This window comes from Salarias fasciatus, chromosome 13 (genome assembly GCF_902148845.1).
Source record: "Salarias fasciatus chromosome 13, fSalaFa1.1, whole genome shotgun sequence".
In the NCBI taxonomy this organism is placed as follows: Eukaryota; Metazoa; Chordata; class Actinopteri; order Blenniiformes; family Blenniidae; genus Salarias; species Salarias fasciatus.
In genome coordinates, this window is record NC_043757.1 from 9,428,625 (window position 1) to 9,443,532 (window position 14,908).

The 14,908-nt window shown below is 41.4% G+C and overlaps 1 protein-coding gene across 10 annotated transcripts in view; it reads left to right on the forward strand.

Moving 5' to 3' along the window:
• The first annotated feature begins 87 nt into the window (after positions 1-87).
• The window catches only part of LOC115399063 (mitogen-activated protein kinase kinase kinase kinase 3-like), a 40,484-nt gene continuing 25,663 nt past the window's right edge, over positions 88-14,908 (forward strand). For all 10 annotated transcript variants that reach the window (XM_030106218.1, XM_030106220.1, XM_030106219.1 and 7 more), the window contains exons 1-7: positions 88-310; positions 12,726-12,783; positions 13,257-13,347; positions 13,481-13,545; positions 13,647-13,702; positions 14,424-14,471; positions 14,822-14,864. In XM_030106218.1, coding sequence (XP_029962078.1) covers positions 212-310; positions 12,726-12,783; positions 13,257-13,347; positions 13,481-13,545; positions 13,647-13,702; positions 14,424-14,471; positions 14,822-14,864 — 460 coding nt within the window. In that variant the 5' untranslated portion in view covers positions 88-211. The remainder of the gene's footprint in view (positions 311-12,725; positions 12,784-13,256; positions 13,348-13,480; positions 13,546-13,646; positions 13,703-14,423; positions 14,472-14,821; positions 14,865-14,908) is intronic.

The window sequence follows — 14,908 nt, forward strand, 5'->3', positions numbered from 1 at the left end:
TCAGCAGCTCCATCTCTCTGCCAGACTCCATGGAGGGGCTACGCCATCGTGTCCAGTGCGCATGCGCCGTGCGCAGTGGAAGCCATGTTGGAACTACAGTGGACTCGGGCTGGGATTTTCTGACGCCGTATGTTTTTCCTTAAATATTTCTCTACATACGTTGTCGGGGTTCGTCTACCGAGCGCTACCGGCGCCGTAAGCGGCAGTGGAAATGATGAACTCCAGTGTCGACCTGTCCCGGCGGAATCCGCAGGAGGATTTCGAGCTGATCCAGCGGATAGGAAGCGGCACATACGGAGATGTGTACAAGGTAAAACTGCATTGAAGGGAAGGCTGCCGCCGGGTTCCATTGTCGGACGCGCAGTCGTTCAGACGCCAGTAGCGCATTTATGCTCACTTGTTTCGTTATTGTTGGGCTGACAGTCCAAAACAAAGTCTAAAACTGATTTTATACTAAAACGTCACGACTGCGTGTTTGTACTCAAGTCTGCTTGCGCGTTTTTTCTTCTTAAGCATTGTAATTCCATTATCGGACACAAACACAGAAGGCTCCACTTCTGTTGTTTATGGCTGTTATTGTTTTGGCCTTGCTCTTCCACTGTTTGCCGGTTGTCCATGGAACGCTTTTCAACCAGGTTATGAGATACAGTGTCTATTTTTAACCTGTAACAAACGATTGTTGCAATTCGCCTGTCGGAATCATTGTTAATCTAGATTCCTCTTGCCTCAATCGAATTTATATTGTAATTTTTACGTTAATAGACTTTGCAAATGATATGAGTACACTGGCGATGTATGTATTGATTTTTTGATAGCTGTCGTTGTCTTATAAATGTTTATTGGAAAATATAAAGGCTACGTTGATTGTTAAAGATGAGCAATTGATTGTCCGATAATAGACGTCTCGCTAGCTAGCTAGTGACCAAGTTAGCATCTTGATGCTAACCAACCTTTTTGGGAGATTGTGACAAAATATCAACAAGCAGTGAGATACTGCCTGCACGGGAGCACACAGAGACGCACAGACGACTTAATGGCTTTCCAACTTATCGTGGTTGTGCAGAGGTTTTGACTAAATGTGCAAAAAATGCGAAGCGGAGCCCAGACAGACTGACAGCTGCCTGCTTGGAGGAGCACTCCGGCTAACGCGCTCGAGCGTCAACAACACCCAGATCTCAATGCTTCCCCTTCTTCTAAGTCATCTTTTCACCACTTCATCAACCAGCCAGGTCCAGAAAGTAACCGGAGTGCTCGTGTCCGTGCAGAGGTTTTGGTGTTGCTTGCATTACTGCTGTGCTGTTTGGCCCCACTCACACTAAGGCCTGGGATCCTCCAGCTCCTGACGAGCAGCCCCACGACCATCAAAGTCACATCGAGTATCAGCATGTTTATTACATGCCTCACAGAGCAGCCACAACCATGGCATAATCATATGGTGCGCTTTACTCAAGAAACGCACCAGAGAAATGCACACGGGGCATCAGTTATCATGCAAAGATGATGGTGTTGCAGGAAACCTTTAAAGTGGGGGACAGGATATGAAAAAAAGTGGGATGAGGCCATCATAAAGTCTGAGTTTATCGACATAGATACCCCTAAACTAAGCTGCCAGTCCTCAAGGAAACAAAACACAATATACGTATACATTAATAGTCAATGGTTTTCCAGAGTTTAATTCAGTGTTAAACCAGCCATACCTGGTTGGTTTGTTGTCTCAGTCAGGTTATACAAGTTACATGTCTAAGCTCTGCAGTTGTTTGTGTAGCAGTCACTCTGTTGTGCTGCGTGAAGGAGAAGTATTTAGAAAACTTGAGATTCGTGAATCACTCTACAGAGAGCTCATTGAAGTTCAGTTAGCCTCCAGGTTGTTTGTGATAATACGAGGAAAACTGCACACTTAGAAATGACACAAAACCAAACTACTATTGATCTCAGGTGATAACTATCTCAGTATATTTTATTGTTTGTGTTTTATTACGGTTTTCCTTCCACTTGCAGTCATCATGTTAGATTTTCCTTTAAGTTGAGTCTGTTGTGGACTGAAAGATCTGACGGAATATCTTAAACAGGCCGGCAGCCCAGAGCAAACCTGCCTGCCAGATCTGTCACAGTCTACAGCTGATTAATGTACGCTAATGACTCTCAGAAACAATTACTTGGGATGAAAGTCATTAAATTATTCACCATAAACATGACAAGATAATATTAATAAGGTTATATTTTCTTGTGAGTTGTAGATGTCTTCGCTGATGATTGCAGAAGCATTTCTGTGTAGCTCACGCTGTATTTCGCAGTCACAGTCGAGGGTTTCTGGAGGACAGCGCTCCAACCTGAAACCACTGGATTAAAGGATGTGCTTCCAAGCACCGGAGCACTTGGTAAACCTCATTGATGCCTATATTTGGTTCTACCACTGTGTGAAAAAGTGTGGCTTGGATAGGAATGTTTGAACAGGACACCAAGCTTTTTTTCTCCTCTATTTCTCTCCCGGCCGCTCTATCGGTATCTATCAGAAACTGGAGGAGGGAGGGGGTTCGGCTGATTGCGAGACAGGGCTTTCTGACCACAGGGTCACAAGTTTGATCCTTGAAGGCATGTGCTTGCATGGTAACACCAATATCTCAGATTTTTGATGGGCTGGGCAGCATTTTGCTTTTTTTTTTTTTTTTTTTTTAAGGATGCCTTTACTGCATGCAGAGAGGTGATGTCAATAAACTGGAAATGCTTCATGCCAAAATAATTCTAGAGATTCAGATATTTTCCCTAGGATGCTGTTAAAAACTTTATAAAAACACACAGGAGAAAACCCCACCTTATTTTGATTATTCAGTCGAGTTAAAATGCTCCATTTCAACCCAGACTAATGAAATTCTTTAGTTGCCCCTGCAGGTGAGGTGAGGAAGGGATAACACAACAAACAGTCCTCATGCAGCAAAAACAACACGGCATTATTGCTGTCCTGTTTAAGGTGGAATTATTGGATTGATTGAAAATTACTAGCTAATTACTGTTTTGATGGCAATTAGTATCATGATTGCTTTTATTTGAAGCCAAACAATGCCCGATTGCTGCTAAAAATGTTGATGTTATTGGCTCTGTACTCTTCTGTGATATTCAGTTGGATGTTTTCTCGATGTGCACTGCTGGTTTAGGTCAGAAATATCAATTAATTTCAGTTCAGGGGCCAAATATGGCTCAGTTTAATCTTGTGTGGGCTGGACTAGTGAAAATACTATCTAATATAATAACCTAAAAATAATGCTAACTCCAAATGTTTCCTTTTGTTATGGTGCAAAGAAATAGTTGAAAAATCTTGAAATTAAAGTACCGGTAGGTATAGTTTTGGAATCCTGAAACGATTTAAAAGAAAAATAAAGGTAATTTTCAAAATTATGGCATTTTTTTTTGTCATGTCTCTTGATGCAGAATGAAATTAAAAGTTGAATTAAATTCACCCATATTTGAAATCTTCTGAAAGTTGGGAAATCCTCTCTGACACAGCATTTATTAGCCGGACCTCCTTTGTGTAAAGTATTTCTGCAGAGTTGAGCGTTCATGTTTTAACAAATGGACTGACCACCTGTCCACAAAGTAGCCCGGACGGGCTCGAGCAGAATAAAGCAGTATAGAAGATGGACGGATGGAGCTTCACAGGTGGGCTTTGATGCTCAGGCTATTTTGCTGGAAGTATTAAAATAGTTTTAGTATTAAACTTTAACTGCTACATCACTGATCTCTTGGCTCTGGTCTTATTTTTAATATATCTCCTACTCCTGATCCTGAGGATGAAAATTAATAACTGCAGCCATTTCTTTTGTGTAAAGTTAAAGGTAAGATTCTCATTTGGAACTTTTTTACAGCATTTTGAATTGAATGAACCGTTGAACAGATCAGTTTTGGCCTAACTCATTAAATATTTGCCAGCCTGACAGTTTTATTCTGAGAGAGATTTCTGATTATTTGACCACAGGCGGAGCACTTTGCACAAGACTCATGCTTTAATTTACAGTGTTATTACTGGAATAAGCTATCCTGTTGTTGCTGTATAAAAAAAATGACAACAGTAAGTGTCTCTTTTAACTATTGGGTTGCTGGAAAATGCCTGTGGAAAGCAGTAAATGTTCAGCGTTGCTGTAATGTGACACCAGTGAACTGCTCACAGCTTCATTTACCTAATGTTAACTGGTGTGTGATGCCACAAACTAAATGTTGGAAAGAGACCATCTTTCTCTCATTAGGCTAGTAAAAAAACAAAAACAAGTATGCTCTTATTTCGTAGTCCCCCTTTGTTATATTTCCTGTTTCAGATTAACTTTGAATAGTGCAGGTATCAGCTTAATGTGAAGCAATGAAAACCCACTTCAAAGGTCTCGAATAGCCAGCCTGACTCCACGTGCGTTTGAAGATTGAGTATTTACCAATACGCAGGATGGCTCGTGGTGTTTGACTTGCTCGTTATATTGAGGCAACAGATGATTGTAGATTCAGATGGAAACAGCAGAGGCATGTTGAGGGTGATCATTGATGACAGATCAATTGCTGCAGCGGTGTAGGAACATGCTCGATATATGGTGAGTTATTGAACTCCCCCTGAAGAACGAAGAACTGTGTGTGCATTTTTTTTAATGTAAAGATTCACAGAATCACCGGAAATTTTACTAAGCAATAATGACTGCAGTGAATTTATTACTACTTTTTTCCTTTATTGCTTTTATATCTTCAAAAAAAGTTTTTTTTTTCTGAGGAAGAGACTCATATTTTGATTGCTAACTCTCGCTGTGGTTACATGAGTGAGAAGCAGTCCAATATAAAATAATACCATAGAATCACTTCTCACTAAATTGGCTCTGTTCGACAAAAATGCAGCCCTGTTTATAACACTTCAAACACAGCGTTTTGCAGAAAATGGCAACAGCTGGTTGATGCAGGAGTCGGATTTCTGAGATATTCCAAGAAGATCCTCAATTTGGTTTGTAGGATGAAAAACAAATGCAGAAAGAAACAAGTTTGATTAGATGGAATTGGATCATTTTCTTGGTACATGTAAATCTAATCATTTTGTTCAGCGTTCATATCAGCATGGCTGTGTGTGTGTGTATGTGTGTGTGTGCCACAGCTGGCCAGTGTTGGTCCAGGAATGCAGCAATCCTCACTTCCTCTGTGTGTGTGTGTGTGTGTGTGCTTGTGTGCGTGTCCCATTGTTCCACGGTAGTCCAGCAGAGGAAGACGGTGGGGCTGAGAGTTCCAGTAACACACACACACACACACACGAAATACAATTATTGTATCATCACAAGCACAGCAGACACAGATGGCTGTGAAGTCACTGTTAAAGCTGCATGTCTACAACCATCCTGTTTTTGTCACTGTTCCTCCCGTTGTTTGCCCTCCGCGGTGCGTTCACAGACCTCGGCCCGCTCACAGAAACGCTTTGAAGCCAAAGCAGGTTCCTGAACTCGTCTCTGGCCTCACATGGAGATTGAAAATTTAGCACCCGTCCCGCCGCTTTAGTCACTGCTCTCCAAGTACATTTGGTGTGCAGTGCAGGAATTTGTCCCGGTGCCGCTGGCACGGCGGCGTCTTGATAACTTGCACAGTCACTCTGGTTAATGACAGGAGCCCAAACCAGATGTGAAAATAGCAGAGCACATTGAGGATGTCTGGCATTAAGTTTGGCCTCTGGATTGATGTTGCCCATTCATATCTTTATATATATATTTTTTTTATAAAGTACAGTTCCAGTGGTTAATACATGTGGTTAGACTGAACTTTAACCTTCATTTAGAGAGGCCATCATAGTTATTTTTGTCTAAATTCTGTCTGATATTTATTACGGATGGACTTGGAGTCTAATTGGAGATGATATATAATCCCAGCTCCAAACAGTGTCAATATGACATGCTATTATCCTATTCCAAGCAGCCTAACTATGTAAACAGAAGTATTTGAAGTACAGTTAAACCACACTGACCACGTTTCATACATTGAGTTTCTTCCTTTTGTTAAATACATTTTGAAATTGTCTGTTATGAGAACTTCTGGGCTTGACTGTCTGCAGTGGAGACGTCGACCGGTGCCACTGCTTTTTCAGGGGTGACTCAACACAAACGGCACGACGATGTGACAGGTGAGGAGGTCTGTGCACCCCCCCCTCACACACGCTTGGAGGAAAAAAGCTCCCCTCAGCAGGGTGTAAGTCCTCTTGCATGGAGGAGCTGCTCCTGTCAGTCAGTAGGCTTCAGTCAGTGTATTTGCTAATAGATACATCAAGTTTAATTAAACTACTCTTGAGCTTTTCTTGTGAGCTTTGTGTCTGTCTGATGTGGTAGTTTGGTTTATATTCATGGTGAAATGTTGGGCTTCTAAAGTTAGATTGGGTTAAGTAAAATTTCCAAAAGTGTTGTAAAAGTGTTGAAGCCTTATTTTGATTTAGTAAAACTCAAGGTTGTGTCAAAAACAGTCTGAAAGTACTACACCGTTATCAATATTGACATCCCGTTATCTTTATACAGCAGTGTCTCTCTTAATCATGGCATATGAATGAAATGTAACTACTTTTACATGCATGTTTTGGTTGAGCTGCATTTGCATTTGATTTTATTGTTTGAATCATGTGCTCTCTCAGCATTGGGCAATATCCGATTGACCTGTAATATCACAGATCTAAATAGTGACATAGAAAGATAAGAGATAAGAGACCTGTATGAGGCCAGGCATGTTTTTTAGTCAGCTTCTGTTTACCTTTTAATATCCTCTTCAATTTCCAAGTGATGGTTTAGATACAGCTCAGGAGCATGCTCAGACTGTCTAGTTCTGTTTCAGCCCGAGTGCTCTTGTGAAATTTTGTGGAAATCTTGAGCTCTTCCATTGTTAAATACAGAAAAAAAATTAATATGGGATACCTTGGTCATGATTCTTTTGCAGGTTTGAGTCTAAACTTGTTCAGTAAGTCTTGGCTCCAATGTCGCACCAGTGTGGAATCCTATTTGGAGATTGTGTGCTCATGTGATAGTTTGGATTGCTCAAGCTCGACGTGAGCTAAATCATTGTTAAATTCCAGTGAAATGGTCCGAGGGTGGCAGGAACGTGGCTTGAAAAATTCAAGTTTATTTGATTCCTGTAAAGCTGCAGCTGCACAGACATGCTATATATGCATAAATAAGTGATCATGCTCCGTGGGTGGGTTGGGGTAGCAGTACTGTGGGAAGTGTTTGGTATTTCACTTCACAGGCTGACAATAAATGCTGAAGTCTGTAAAGGAAGAATCAATCGATGGCAGTCATGTCAGTAAATATCGAGTACGATCAAAATACTGCATTTTACACCCACTGGGCTTGGAAATCAGCACTGTTGTCAGTGTTCCTGATTTTAAAAGATAAAAGACCCATCCTCGTTTGGCCAGTGTCTTGAGGGTAAACTCAAGGCAGCTTTGAAAACTCTGTATTTTGCTGTCGCTATAGCTGTAGACATCAAGACATGGCAGCATGTTTTATTTGTGTTTTTAACCACAGGGTTAGGGTGTGTGAAGTTACGCTGTTTTTGTAAATGAAATGCACCGTATGAAGTGGCAGCCCTGTCTCCACCGGGGGTCCTCAACCACCGGTCTGTGAATCATTTGGCACCAGGCCACAAGAAGAGAATTTTAAAAGTGTACCTTTAAGTTTTCATGAGTCTGCATTGAGTTTTATTTTGAAAAACGCCTCACTTGCGCCAGCGCTTATTTTGTGGAACGCTGTGAATTTCCATTAGTTTTTAGTTTTGCAATATGACCCTCAGTTTGTTTCGAATAAAATCTAATAATTTGAGAGTATTCTTTGTCCAAGGTTTAGTTCATGGAATATTGATGTCCCTTCATTTTTAGTCATTTGAATTAAATCCTGTCATAAAGCGATTGGCAGAATCCGTCACTCAGTTTGAGAAGAAGAGGTTCAGATACTAATGAAATGACTTTTGAATATATTTGATGTCAGTGGAAGAAGTGACTTTGCTGTTTTCTGGCCAATGTGAGAGGTGCTTAGCTGATTTAGTGTGTTTTGCTTGAGTGCGTGGGTATTTTGGTAAAAGACAGGTGCGAGACTAAAGTACACTCGACTGCGTTCAGCGCGGGGCTCACCTGTTCCCCTCCCGGGGCCATGTGTTGTAATGATGGAGCCTTTCGGTTGTTAACACAGAGCTTTCTCAGGAATCAAGATGAAGTGCTGCTCCGGCTCGGTTGCTTTGGAAAAGGGACTGAGGCGATGTGCTCACTGGGTTGTAAAATACTAAAGGTTGCTGACGGCAAGGCCCTGTGAAGAAACCTCATTACAAAATGTTCCAGAATAGACATAAAAGTTCACTTTAAGAATGTTGTGCAAACTTCCAAAGTTGCTTCTTGAATATGATACAATGTGTGTTTTATTCCCTTTCATTGAAAAAAGGTGAGAAGTTTGGGAATTATTAGGGTCATAAGAGCATTTTGTTTACTAAATACAAAGAGGTTCTTGACCTATCAAAACATTGGCTATCATGAAGGTCAGAGAAGCAAGACGGCAAGAGGAAGCCGTTTTACACATCCAATCTCTTTGAGAAATCTTGTCAGGGGCAATAAATGGCGAGCTACTGTTGTATTTAACACCCTGGGCCAGGTCTTAACTCTGCCACTGTTGTATTACAGCTGCTAAATTGCTAAACGGCTCTCTGTAGAAGCTTCCAGCTGCTCTGGACCTCAGTTTACATGGAAGTGTGTTAGTTAAGGAGCAGAAACTGTGAAATATCAGACTGTGTTCAAACTTAAAATATAAGACAGATTCAGGGTTTGTTTTTTCCTGTATTATATGTAGTCCTTTGTGTGAAGGAAGAATGTGCTCAAATGTTTGTTTTTTTTTGAAGTTTCTCATATTTGTTCAAGCAATCTGTAACAGTTTACAGAACAGTGTCGTAAATCTCCACCTTTACAAGCTGAAATTCAACTAAAGTTATCGATTAAATATTAAAACAGCTTGATAATAACTTGGAATATCCTCCTTATTTGAGAGATTTTTATGACTTTGATCGTCCATTGGGACGAAGTTGACCCTGACTATCCCGATGTGACCCACGACTTCACGTAGTTAGTGAGATTGTCTGACAAGCGCCTGTCAGGAGTTAACCTTGTAGCATGAGAACAATATCAAACTAAACCTGACGTTTGTCCTTGTTGCTTCGCACATTGCTCACAGGATTGTAACTCACGCTGAGTGAGATGATTAACTCGGTGCGCTGTGATTGCTGAGGTTGTTCTTATTTGCTTTACATTGTTGGAGGGAGAGATAGAGAGGATGCCCACCAGTGCTCCAACTATTCTGCACACACAGCTTAATGTTATAAGCGTTAATGTGAATTTCATTGGCATGACTCCTAAAATAACTTTTTATTTTGCATAATACAAATATGTGTGCACTTTACTACGAATAGTGAAATTCTGGGACTACATATATGTCCGCAGTGCAACAAAATATCTGTTTTTTTTACTTCTTGAAGCATTGAAAAATCACAAGTTGATTAAACATCTTTAAAGGAAGACATTTTACACATTCAATATGATTCATTTAGATAGATTTTTCTGGGTGTTTTGTTCGGTAATTTATCACCCGTTGAAGGGGTTCTCTCTCTCAAATGTTATAACATAACTGACTTAGGCTGTGGTCCATTTATAGACCATATTCACACCTTCCAAAATGACTGGACTTGAACCTGTCCTTAATGAGATCTACTCCCTCCAATTGAAGCTTTTTGAGCTTCAAACAAGTTTTTTTTCCCCCCTCTTTCTTTCTCTTAATCAGCCTGGTCTGTCTGTTCATATACTTTGATCTGTGCTTGATCGCTTCTGCGTGCCTATTAAAAACCAGTTCTGAGACATATCAGACCCTGAAGCTCTTGGTTACAGCAGCCGGCATGTTTTTAACCCGTCGATGGCGGCGGTCAGACAGAGAGCCCGAGTCAGGCTGTTTGTTGTTGCGACTAATGGTGGCACTGAGCGACATGAGTCATCTCTGGTCTCCGTGCTGACTGAAGATTCACTGTCTCTGCTCCTCAATCTGCTTCTATCTCCGTCTTTTCTCTTTGCACGTCTTTGTCTCTCCCTCCCTCCCTCCCATCCCCGGCTTTGTTTTGGTGTGGGCCCTGTGTTGGTCAGTCGTCCTCTGCCTCTGCGTTTCCACTCGATCTTGCTGTTAAACTGGAAAATGTGTGTTTCCTGAAAGTGACTTTTTTTTTCTTTCTGTGCTTCATCGGTAAAGTTCGGCCGTGTGGTCATCACTTCTTTGCTTTAGTTTATCTGCTTGTTGCCGTTCTGTGTGTCTGCAGTGCACTTGTGTGGGCTGTGCTCCAGCGCCTTGCTGGAGAAGTTGCTGTATGTTCCTGCTGCTCTTGGCCGTGGTGGCTGTCACTGATCCTGCTGACTTGGCTGCTCTGTTATGCATCACTACATCAGACACAGATGACATAAATGGAGTTTGATGAGGGATTTTTTTTTTTTTTTTTTTTTTCCCCCATGTTGACGATCTTTATTAATCTTTATTAGTCCCTTTTCCCTGGTGGGATTGTATCAAAATGAACGGAAGAGAGTAAGTGGCAATGTCTTGGTAAAGTGACCCTTCTGGAATGTGCCATGTCTGTATTTCCCTCTCTAATGTTGGATAAATATGCTTGAGCGGCTGCAACCAGAATAAGGGTAGATAGGGGTATTTTTATCTTTCCCTCCAACCAGATTGGAAATGATGAAACCTCAGAACATACTTTTGGATTGAGCATGCGATATGTCACTCTATGCTCTTTATGGTTTGGACTTCATTTTTTTGTCTCTCCGTGGTGACAGAATTAAGTCGTGAACACCTCTTTTATTCTTGGACACATTCTTCCACCACGTCACGTTCAGTCGAACAGTTTACGCTCTCCTGCGCTGAGCCAACCCCCCTGAAAGTCCATCTTTAATTCATGTGGATTTCATATATAATTCCTCTCCCACTCCACCAGCACAGCAGCTGAAAGTAAACACGCCTCACTATATATAGAAAATCAGCCACTGTATCAGGTAATACCTCTCTGCTGTCCAACTGATGCCAACTCATGAGGAATACAGAAGAAACTGTCCTGATTTCCTGCTGCAGTTCCTCCGCCACCCCTCCTCTGGCCCTGCTGAGTTCATGTCCATGTCTCAGGTTGGAGTTGTGATTTCAGCATGTTATATGATGGCATTGCCGAGTCCTTATAATTTTGCAGCAGACTTCTGAATCTGCAGAAGTTCCAACTGAATATTAATGTTTAGGCAAAAATTTGGTTACTTTCATATTTAGAAAAAAAGTGTTGCATCGGTTTTTTTTTTTTTAATGAAGATATGAATTTCTATATAAGATAAACACGGCCGCTGTTCACACGTTTAACTACAGGCAACGGGAAACAGGTTCATGCACAGACACTCAACAATTCAACAAACTTCTCAGGTGATTTCTTGATGCATGCAGTTTTGTATACAGTCAGTCTTCAGTTGGTTTGTGCTGATTGGCAATCAGAGAAGGAGTGTCGGTGACCCTGTTGTGTACGCCACAATGTTCCAGGTGTAAATGGCGAGCTTTGGTTCCATATTGGCAGTTCCTTTAGTGACAAGTGTGCAGCATTTTTCAATGCACGCTGCTCTCAGTCTCCATGTAAACAGGGAAAATGGAACTTCAATGGAATGTTCAGGACTGATCACTGTCATAATGTGAAACCTTTCTGACAGCAAAATGCGATTTCCAGTTTATCGTTGTCATGTAAACGGGGACATAAACAATGCATAAACAAAAAATGCTTGGAAATACTTCATAGTAGTTTAAAATATTAAATACTGAGTTAGGGAAGAAAAAAAACTCTGCAGTCTGTCCAACGGAGGAATCAAAGGCACTGAAACGAGGTCCAAATGAGCACTTCGCTGCCACGTTTCAGTCTCAGACGAATCTTCCAGAACTGTGGGTTCAGACTTTTTTCCAAATTACTTCTAATGTCAGAGATGGCAGAATATGAACTTATGCAACAGTTATCAGTCATGAAATGCTGTCACAGAAGAAACATGCCAAAAATTTCGAGAATCCCATCCAAAAAATAAAGAGAAAGAAGTAGTTTTTATTAGATTATTCATAGTTGTTAACCAATAATCTAAGAGGGTGGGACTCATGTATCTGGGACCCCTGTCGAATGGGACGATCAGACTGATGCCCTGCCTGTTGTGAAAATTAGATCTGTCCTTTTAAAAAAAAAGCATACTTCTTCTACATCTTACTAGAATCCAGAGCCGACCGGGAAATTGTCTCCTGTGTTTTTTTTCTTTTGAGGGCTCCTGCCTCTGAGTTTGTGACAGATTGCGTGTTTGACATCACTGTGGCATTGTGGAGTTTGGAGAGAGGCAATTGCAGTTTTCGTTGGAGGAAATCGTATGTTCGCTCCCAGAAAAAAAACGTTTGAAAACCACAACACTACAATAAACAGGATGTATCGAATCACTCGGCCTCATACGCTCACAATGGCTGAGTGGTCTTTTACTGAGAATTAACTTAGGAGTTTTGACTCTGTGTTTTATTTTTGGGCTGTTGTGCTCTGTCTGTGTGGAAATGGTTATGTTTTCGGACTCTCTCTGTGTTTCTCTCTCACATCCACTATCTTCGATGTTGCTTCACGACGTTGTGTGTTTAAAAGTCTCCCATGACTCACTTTTCCTTCTTTATGTCTTTTAGGCTCGTAATGTAAACACAGGAGAACTGGCTGCTATCAAAGTCATCAAACTGGAACCGGGTGAGTGACTTTGTCTTTCTGTCCGTCCCTCAGTCCTTCCTTTAGCCGCCATGCCTTCCTCCTATTTCTTGTCCACTTCAAACGTGCAGTCGCTGTCCAGTCTCGTTCAGCAGTCCTTCAGAACACTGCTTTGGCTTTTCATTCACTCCAATCTTGTTACAAACCTCTTTTCCGTGCTCACTTTGCTCATACTGATCCCACTGCTGGTTTCCATCTAACATTACTGGAAAAGGAACACATCAAAAGAATGTCTGAGCTTACAGGACAGCAGGGGAAAACCCATCAGCACACTGTTAATTAGCTCCTGAAGTGGCTAACTCAAGCAGAACCTAATGTGCTGGTTGTGGTTCTTGTTTGAAACACACAATGCTGAACTGACAGACGTTCTCCTCTTGCTCTTGGCTGCTCTGTAAGTCACTGACACCGTCATGCTCGATCCTGAATCTCTCTGCATTAACATGTGATCACTGCAGGTGAGGACTTTGCCGTCGTCCAGCAGGAGATCATAATGATGAAGGACTGTAAACACTCGAACATTGTTGCCTATTTTGGTAGTTATCTCCGGTAAGACGGCACACGAGTGTCACATGTTTCATATTTGTATTTTTGCTTCACACCCGTTAAACAATATCCAACATTGTGCTGGGTGGTAATGTTTCTGAGTGAAGCTGAACTCTGGGCGTCTCTTCTTGTCCAGGAGAGACAAGCTCTGGATCAGCATGGAGTACTGTGGAGGAGGTTCTCTGCAGGATATCTATCACGGTGAGAGCAACTTATCCCCAAACAGAAACACACACACACACACCCACGGTGCGATCTTGACTGATCTGTGTGTATCTCTCTGACTTGCTTTGCTCCTGCAGTAACCGGCCCTTTGTCAGAGTCACAGATAGCCTACATGTCACGGGAGACCCTGCAGGTAGAGTATGCAGCATATTTATACTTTATCATTCGTCACCAACAGTGAATTGTGACCTGAAAGTGGTGTGAAAGCAAGGAGAGAGAAAAGTCCACCCTGCCCGGTGTGAGAGTCTCCTTAGCTCCCCACCCTCTCTGTTTCAACACCAATTGCCAAAGTGGTTTTTTATATTTGTGGTCAAATGATGTTGACCTGAATAAAGCAGGAAATGATGCATTTCAGTGTCTCTTTTTAACATCGAAGGTGAAACCACATGTTGTTATTTATGTAACAGAATATAATCTCTTGAAATTTCTTTAACCGCATGGAGGCTCACAAGCACTTTGACTAAAAGGTGTATGAAGTGTATCCATAAGTTGTCACAGTGGTATTCATTCCTCTGTCACTCACACCATCACTGACAGAAGGTGGTGGTTCAAACATCTGTCACACTCTGGTGTGATTCTCCTAAAGCCTGAATTTAGAACAGAACAGAAATGTCTGAATTAACAAAACAGTTTGTTTAGAAGTTGATTGAAGCCAGCTCTTTGAACGTGTCCTCCTCCATTTGTTTGATTTGGTACAGAGCAAGTACACTTGCTGAAACATTCAGATGTCTTCATTTTTCCAGATGTTTTGGTGAATTGTGGTCAACAACAAAAGACTGGCGAAGAAAACATAATATTAGACTGGGTTTTTTGTTCCAATAGTAACTCAAAGCTCTCTTTATTTCTGCTTACAGGGTTTGTACTACCTTCACAATAAAGGCAAAATGCACAGGGACATTAAGGTGAGTGTTGAGAAATACTGGAGCATATGCTGCTCTCGCCAACTTCTGCATTATTAAACAGATTCCGGTGCACCTGTGGTGTGTTGGCAGCTATACTGTGTGCTACTTTCGTATTGTGTTATTGTGGCAATAATATCAGGAATGCATTCTGCTGTATCAGATCAATCACAGGATTGCTGTGCTTGTTCGTCTGTTAAGCAGCCTTTAGTGGGTTAGTTAGCTATCAAAACAATTGATTTTAACTTCATTGATTGCGACCAAACCACTTGGCTCCAAACATGATTTTCAGTGTGGCTAATTAGAAATAAAATGAGATGTGTTTTGATGTGTGATTTTGTTTGGTCTGACAGGGAGCGAACATCCTCCTGACAGACAACGGCTATGTTAAACTAGGTGAGTAGAAATCAAAAGACTCCAGCTTCACTGTCCTTTGATTT